This window comes from Cebus imitator, unplaced genomic scaffold (assembly GCF_001604975.1).
Source record: "Cebus imitator isolate Cc_AM_T3 unplaced genomic scaffold, Cebus_imitator-1.0 Scaffold47, whole genome shotgun sequence".
NCBI lineage: Eukaryota > Metazoa > Chordata > Mammalia > Primates > Cebidae > Cebus > Cebus imitator.
Window position 1 is genome coordinate 6,468,061 of NW_016107362.1, and position 8,392 is coordinate 6,476,452.

At 43.8% G+C, this 8,392-nt stretch overlaps 1 protein-coding gene and 3 pseudogenes across 3 annotated transcripts; 3 read left to right on the forward strand and 1 right to left on the reverse strand.

Annotated features, from left to right (window-relative positions):
- The first annotated feature begins 3,440 nt into the window (after positions 1-3,440).
- On the forward strand, positions 3,441-3,895 carry LOC108303480 (annotated as a pseudogene).
- Positions 3,896-3,963: 68 nt separating this feature from the next.
- LOC108303482 (ras-related C3 botulinum toxin substrate 1-like) lies at positions 3,964-4,473 on the reverse strand. Its single transcript, XM_037738020.1, has one exon. It carries the CDS (start codon positions 4,471-4,473, stop codon positions 4,123-4,125), a length of 351 nt encoding a protein of 116 aa, XP_037593948.1. The 3' UTR covers positions 3,964-4,122.
- Positions 4,474-4,628: 155 nt separating this feature from the next.
- On the forward strand, positions 4,629-5,731 carry LOC108303419 (annotated as a pseudogene). Its single transcript, XR_005200007.1, has 2 exons — positions 4,629-4,640; positions 5,020-5,731. The product of XR_005200007.1 is annotated as an elongator complex protein 2-like (transcript).
- A 1,398-nt stretch (positions 5,732-7,129) lies between these two features.
- Positions 7,130-8,299, forward strand: LOC108303479 (annotated as a pseudogene). Its single transcript, XR_001824866.2, has one exon. The product of XR_001824866.2 is annotated as a proliferating cell nuclear antigen-like (transcript).
- The last annotated feature ends 93 nt before the right edge of the window (positions 8,300-8,392 follow it).

Genomic DNA, 8,392 nt, shown 5'->3' on the forward strand with positions numbered 1-8,392 from the left:
TTTATACCAATAATTGTGCTTAATAATGGAGACAGGAAAAAATGAGGGAAGAAAATAACAAACAAGCAGCCAACCAATATTTCATTTAAACCTGTAAGTAGGTGTGATGTGGTGCTGATAAGAGTGTGTATTTTGTGTATTTAAAGTGGAGAGTTCTATAAATGTTTATTAAGTTTACTTGTTCCAGATCTGAGTTCAAGTCCTGGATATCCTTGTTAATTTTCTGTCTCTCTGATCTGTCTAATATTAATGTTGAAGTCTCCCACTATTATTTTGTGGAAGTCTAAGTCTCCTTATAAGTCTTATGTATTTGGGTGCTCCTGTATTGGGTGCATATATATTTAGGATCGTTAGCTCTTTTGGTTGCATTGACCCTTTTACCGTTATGTAATGTCCTTTTTTGCCTCTTTTGATCTTTGCTGCTTTAAAGTCTATTTTATCAGAGGCGAGAATTGCAACTCCTGCTTTTTATTTATTTATTTATTTTTGCTCTCCATTTGGTTGGTAAATCTTTCTCCATCCCTTTGTTTTGAGTCTTTGTGTATCCTTGCGTGTGAAATGGGTCTGGATGCAGCATACCGATGAGTTTTGGATGTGTCTTTTGATTGGGGGATTTAGTCTATTTAAATTTAGGATTAATAATAATATATGTGAGTTTAATACTGCCATTTGATGTTAGCTGGCTGTTTTGGCCATTAGTTGATGTAAATTCTTCATTATGTTGATGCTCTTTACTTTTTGGTATATTTTTGGAAACTGATATTGGTTGTTCCTTTCTATGTGTAGTGCTTCTTTCAGAAGCTCTGGCAAAGCAGGCCTGGTGGTGATGAAATCTCTGAGTACTTGCTTGTTCACAAAAGATTTTATTTTTCTTTCACTTATGAAGCTGAGTTTGTCTGGGTATGAAATTCTGGGTTGAAAGTTCTTTTCTTTTAGGATGTTGAATATTGGCCCCCACTCTCTTCTGGCCCCCACTTTTTCTAGGTTTTCTGCTGAGAGATCTGCTGTGAGTCTGATGGGCTTCCCTTTGTGGGTAACCTGACCTTTCTCTCTGGCTGCCCTTAGTATTTTCTCCTTCGTTTCAACGCTGGTGAATCTGACGATTATGTGCCTTGAGGTTGGTCTTCTTGAGGAATATCTTTGTGGTGTTCTCTGTATTACCTGGAGTTGAATGTTTTCCTGCCTTGCTAGGTTGGGAAAGTTTTCCTGAATAATATCCTGAAGAGTATTTTCCAGCTTGGATTCATTCTCTTCCTCACATTCAGGCACACCTATCAAACATAGATTAGGTCTTTGCACATAATCTCATATTTCTTGGATACTTTGCTCGTTCCTTTTTATCCTTTTTTCTCTAATTTTGTCTTCTCATTTTATTCCATTAAGTTGGTCTTCGACCTCTGATATCCTTTCTTCTGCTTGATCAATTCCTCTGTTAAAACTTATGCATACTTCGCGAAGTTCTCATGTTGTGTTTTTCAGCTCCATTAATTCACTTATATTCCTCTCTAAATTGTCTATTCTCGTTAGCATTTCATCAAATCTTTTTTCAAAGTTCTTAGTTTCTTTGTATTGGGTTAAAAGAACAAGCTCTTTTAACTCACAGATGTTTCTTATCAACCACCTTTTGAAGCCTGGTTCTGTTAATGGAACACACTCGTCCTCCATCAGGCCTTGTTCCGTTGCTGATGAGGAACTGTGATCCCCTGTAGAGGGAGAGGCATTCTGATTTTGGGTATTCTTAGCCTTTTTAGGCTGGTTTCTTTTCTTCGTTATAAATTTATCCATCTGCGGTCTTTGTAATTACCAACTTTCTAATGAGGTTTCTGAGTGGAACATCCAACTTGTTGATTCCCAGCACCGGAATCTGAACAACCCACTGTGCCGGCTAAAACAGCATCGTTAAGATTGATGGTGCTTTTCTGACTCTGCACCAAGAACCGCCGCACTGGGGCACCAGCAAAACTGCCACACTGGCCACAAGAGTCGCGCTGGCAACCCGTGGGTCTCCTCTGCTGGAAATCTCCTGGTCCATGAGGAACAAAAATTCGTCTGAAAGTGTGGCGTCCTCTCGTTCCCACATTCTCTGTGTTTCACTGGGACCTACAATCCCTAGCTGCTAGTGATCAGCCATCTTGGATCTCTCTCCTTTTTTTTTTTTCTCAATCATTAATCTAATCAATGTGAACAAATCATTAATAACATCAGTCATTCAATTGGATCATTAATTCAATCAAATCATTAATTCAATCATTCCATTCAACTGAATCATTAATTCAATAATTTGATTCCACTGAATCATTAATTCAGTCACTCAACAAACCCACTCTGGTTCATTCAGTCTGTTTTGCCTGTCAACACCGGATATGGAAGACTGTAAGAATTCCCAGTCTGCCAGAGAAGCTAGACCCATCCCCTCTTAACCACATGCAGACAAAGAATAAATGGAGGAACAAAGATTGGGGGAAACCCAAGATGTGGAGATTATTGGGAACTCAGCCTTGGGGATGAGGGAGGACAGCCCGGGAGTGCTTCCTAGAGGAAGAAGATACTGGAGCTGAGTTTTGCAGAATCAACAAGAATTCACCCAGCAGAGTCACAGCTTGGGGGTTGAGGGGAGGCACTCACGGCAGAGGGAACAGGATATACAAAGGCCTGGTGAGGAAAGGCAGCCTGCTCACTTTGAAACAGGTTGAGGAATATGTCCTTACGGCTACAGCCTGGGCATCACGGCATCATATGCTCTCAAATGTTAGGCCAGGAGGCTGAATCATGCTATGTATTAATGTAGTCATTCATACAAAAAGCAGTGTTTGCCTCCAGAGAAGCCTCAGTTTAATCGCAGCCCTGCCCTCCAAGTCTCCCCCCGTGTGGTAGGAGAACACAGACAGGGCCAGAAACACCAGGCTAAGAAGACCATAAAGGTTTTCATTTTTGCGGGGTGGAGAGGAGTGGGAGATGGGGTTGGGGATTTACTTCAGAACTCGAACGAGTATTCAGTGACATTCTGGCTACTGGGGACTAGCACCGCCCTGGGCAATGGTGTGATGGGTGCCTGGCCCTGCTCTTTGAGGCACCGTAGGGTGTCAGGCTGGGCTCTCAGGTCCTTCTTGGTGCCCACCAGCAGGATGGGCACATCAGGGCAGTGATGTCACACTTCTGGATGCCACTTGTGCCACACGTTCTCATAGGAGGGCAGACTGGCAATGGAGAAACAGATGACATAGACATTGGTCTGAGGGTAGGAGAGTGTACGGAAGCAGTCATACTCCTCCTGGCCCGCAGTGTCCCACAGGTTCGGGTTCACTGTGCGCCCGTCAACTGTGCTCTGAGCACTACAATTGTCCAACACGGTGGGGATATACTCTTTGGGGAAAGCATTAGTTGTGTAGCAGATGAGCAGGCATGTCTTGCCCACAGCAAGTGATTCTGCAGCAGCCTCCGCTGCTGCCATGGCTCCCGTGAAAAAGCTTGTGGCGAAGGGGGTCAAAAAAAAGAAGCAGGTTCTGAAGTTCATTCTTGATTGCACCCACCCTGTAGAAGATGGAATCATGGATGCTTGCCAATTTTGAGCAGCTTTTGCAAGAAAGGATCAAAGTGAACGGAAAAGCTGGGAACCTTGGTGGAGGGGTGGTGACCATCAAAAGGAGCAAGAGCAAGATCACCGTGACGTCTGAGGTGACTTTCTCCAAAAAGTATTGGAAATATCTCATCAAAAAGTATTTGAAGAAGAATAATCTACGTGATTGGTTGTGCGTAGTTGGTAACAGCAAAGAGAGTTAAGAATTACGTTACTTCCAGATTAACCAGGATGAAGAAGAGGAGGAGGATGAGGATTAAATTTCATTTATCTGGAATATTTTGTATGTGTTCTTGAATAAAACTTAGGAACCAAAAAAAAAAATTTTTTTTTTAATTTTCGGGCTAAATTTTAATAGAATGTGAGTCTGAACTCTTATATTTAGAACAAACAAAATCTTAAAATTACTTATTGGTTCAAAATGGTTTTATGGAAAAATTAATCTGTAACAAAAAGTTGGCAATGAGTGAGAAGGCTCCACCATTTTTTGAGCAAAGCGTACAAAGGTTCCAAGGGACAGGGCCAAGAGCAAGGGGCTCAGACATTTACAGAAGCAGGCATTTCCTCTTCCTCTTCTTCATTGGAGGTGGGCAGAGGACTGCTCGGATTGCTGTGTCAAACACTGTCTTGAGGCCTTGCTGTGTGAGCGCCGAGCACTCCAGGTATTTTACAGCACCAGTCTCCTTAGCCAGGGCTAGACCCTGCGGATAGGTGATGGAAGTCAGCTTCTTCTCCTTCAGTTTCTCGATCCTGTCTTTATCATCCCTAAGATCAAGTTTAGCTCCCACTAGGATGATGGAAATGTTGGAACAGTGGTGCCGCACCTCAGGATACCACGTTGCATGGACATTTTCAAATGATGCAGGACTCACAAGGGAAAAGCAAATTAAGAACATATCTGTAGATATTTTTCTAGGAAGGATTCAGCAAAGCCCACTCCTGTTGGGTGAAGGTCACAGCCACATCTTCAAAGGCAACTATATTCCAGTCCAGTCCATATTCCAGTTTCCTGGGTGTCCTGGCATCCTACCACTGCATCTTTTCAGTATCTATGGGTCACAGAGTGACAAAGGCTGTGGCAGAACTCCCTGGGCCTCCTAGAATGAAGGAGTAGTAACAGTGAGGGCTGACTGAGCAATGAACATGTGGGCATGAAAGACCTGAGTGGATTTATTTATTGAAAGAAGATCATGAAGTTCATTGAATCAAAGTCCTGAACACAGAAAACAAGGCAAGAAGACATCACAGGACACAGTCAGTCAGGCAAAGGAAACAACATGACAAAGAAGCTGTTAACTCAAGAGTGATATGGTCCACTGCTTTCTTATGTGACTTTTTTTTTAAAGGCAAAAACCCTCCCCAATCCATACCCTCACTCTCTAAGCCTTTCCGTCTCCACCCTTTCCAACCTTCATAATTTTGTCACGTTTTATGCTTGAAAGAGAATAAATAAATTAAAAAAGAAAAAAAAAAAATTCTCACCTAATGATAAGTTCTTACCAGCTGTTTCCGGAGATCGAACCTGGTCATTGTGGGAAAAGCAGGGTACAATCTCACTTGAGTTTGAGCCAGTGTTTACTCTTTTCACCTTCACCAACAAAATTACTTCTGTGCACAGTAGAATTATTTGGTCTTGTGTTTGGAGTCCTGATATCAAGCATTTCTTCACTGGGAGTTGAGACAAAAAGGTGGTTGTCTGGGGTGAGTGCGACTCCACTGAAGACTGTATTGAGCACAACATTGGCCCCTGCTCCTCAGCCCTGGACATGGGTGGGGCTGTGACAGCTGTCAGCCTCTGCCTGGTGCTCCACCCTTCCCAACGATATGTGGTTGCAGTAGGATTGGAGTGTGGGAAGATTTGCTTATACACCTGGAAAAAGACTAATCAAGTTCCAGAAATAAATGACTGGATCCGCTGTGTAGAAACAAGTCAAAGCCAAAGTCATACACTTGCTATCAGAAAATTATGCTGGAAGAATTGCAGTGGAAAAACTGAACGGAAGGAAGCAGGCGGTGCAGAGTGGTTACACTTTGCAAGCTGTGGTGAAGATGACACTGTGAAAATATACAGAGTCAATAAATATGCACTGTAATGGACTTAATAACTACATGCTATCAGTCACTTGTATCTTAAAATATTATGTAAATAGATCATCTTTATCTTAATAACTGAAAAAAAATTTTTTTCTGATTGACAGGTATTTATTAAACACTCTCTCCAAATAAACTTGCCCCCTTTCCTCACCTGGTTCCATCCATCCAGCTCAGAGGCAGAGCTTGGGGACTGCATGATACCCCCAGCTCCATGTCAGAGGGTGTGTGCGGAGCTCAAGCTCCCCTGCAAGGGGCAAAAGACACAGAAGCAGGCATGCAGAGAATGAGGGAAAGAGGAGGGAGTGGGGAGGGAACAGGGCATATGTGTACATTTCAGCTGTGGACACAAGATCCTGGGAAAAGGCCCAGCAAAAATTTCTAGATTATAAGTTGGAGGTTTCAAGATAGCATAAGTTCCTACCCAGGCCCTAGCTCCAGGATCCTTTCTGCTCCCAAAGCATCTACATTATGTATTGGGCCCTGTGGGCAGCCCCAGCCACCTCTCCTCTACCTTGGCCAAGCAGCCACTCCCAGCAGAGCTCCTGGTGGGTCCCAGGTCCCTCCTCTTGCCCTAGTCCCACGGTACAAGCTCCCTCACCCAGTGGGAACAAGCCGTGATCCACAATGGCCCTCGTCTTTTTCTGAGGAGCCTATGCATCAAGAAAGCTCGAGACTCTTGCACTCAGTGGGATCTTGACACTGCCATCTGACTTCTTGTTCAATAGGCTTTTGGCAGCTGAGAAGTTCCTGGGGATGAGCATAGTCGTGAGGATGGCACCCTTCAGTTTTCTCTGGGCGTTGAACTTGCACAAACACTCCACAGTCTCCTACGATACATCATGGATGCCACCATGGATCGTTGGCAGACCCACAGGTACTTGAGAGCCTGGTCAGCCGTGATGTGCTTTGCTGGGTTTATGGTCAGCATCTGGTTGATCAAGTTCTTGGCTTCAGGAGTTATCGTGTCCCATTCTGGTGATGGGAAATCATAGGCTCCAGCCTCTGCCCTCCCCCGACATAGGGCGGGAGCCCAGGCCTGTTCCTGGCAGCTATGGCTGCAGCTGTGCTGCTGCTCCTTCCTGGAATGTGCAACAAACCCAAATGTTCCAAGGAGATGTTCCGGGCAAGGGGCTTAAAAATGCTAATATGGTTCTGCGTTTTGCCTGAAACGATACCAGGTTCCCCTGAATAGCAACTTTACAAGGTCCATGTGGGAGGGACCAACCCAGATGCCAGGCCAAGTGTCCCTGAAACCATGACAGCTCCATCTGTCAAGATGACAGGGGCGGGAGTGAGGAGGCTGCTGGCTTAACAGAGCCATCTGGGCAGGCTGATCCTCAAAGCAGCTCCTGAAGGTCTGTGTTGCCCTGTGACCAGTCTCACGCTATGCCTCTCATTTCCCCGAGGATATTGACCAAGACAATAAAATCTGGACGTTTGCCCGCTCGCTCTGAGGCTCCTGAAGCCAAAACCCGCTAGACTTTGCTTCTTCCCGCCTGCCTGTAGCGGCACTGGTGCCACTCCGCCACCATGTTCGAGGCGCGCCTGGTCCAGGGCTCCATCCTGAAGGTGTTGGAGGCACTCAAGGACCTCATCAACGAGGCCTGCTGGGACATCAGCTCGAGTGGCGTAAACCTACAGAGCATGGACTCACCCCATGTCTCCTAGGTGCAGCTCACGCTACAGTCTGAGGGCTTTGACACGTACCGCTGCGACCGCGACCTAGCCATGGGCGTGAACCTCACCAGTATGTCCAAAATACTAAAATGTGCTGGCAATGAAGATATCATTACACTAAGGACTGAAGATAATGCGGATACCTTGGTGCTAGTATTTGAAGCACCAAACAAGGAGGTTTCAGACTATGAAATGAAGTTGATGGATTTGGATGTTGAACAACTTGGAACTCCAGAACAAGAGTACAGCTGTGTGGTAAAGATGCCTTCTGGTGAATTTGCTCGTATATGCTGAGATCTCAGATATATTGGAGATGCTGTTGTAATTTCCTGTGCAAAAGACGGAGTGAAATTTTCTGCAAGTGTAGAACTTGGAAATGGAAACATTAAATTGTCACAGACAAGTAATGTCGATAAAGAGGAGGAAGTTGTTACCATAGAGATGAATGAACCAGTTCAATTAACTTTTGCACTGAGGTACGTGAACTTCTTCACAAAAGCCACTCCACTCTCTTCAACAGTGACACTCAGTATGTCTGCAGAGGTATCCCTTGTTGTAGGGTATAAAATTGCTGATACGGGACACTTAAAGTACTACTTGGCTCCCAAGATCGAGGATGAAGAAGGATCTCAGGCATTCTTAAAATTCAAGAAAATAAAACTAAGCTCTTTGAGAACTGCTTCTGAGATGCCAACATATACTGAAGTCTTTTCTGTCACCAAATTTGTGCCTCTAAGTACATATGTAGATAATTATCTGTAAATAATCTCTTTTTTTCTCTATTCTCTGCAGTTTGTTTAGATCTCTGCAAAGTCAGATCCAGTCTAATTAACCTAGAATTATTTTTGTCTCTTAAAAATACTTGTGATTTTTATAATACAAAAGGGTCTTGACTCTAAATGCAGTTTTAAGAATTGGTTTTGAATTTAAATAAAGTTAATTGAATTTTAAAAAAAAGTCAATCTCACCACGTTCTAACATATTTCTCTCCATATAACTTTTGAGATTTACTACTTTCTGTAGTAAATCTCAAAATATTTCCAC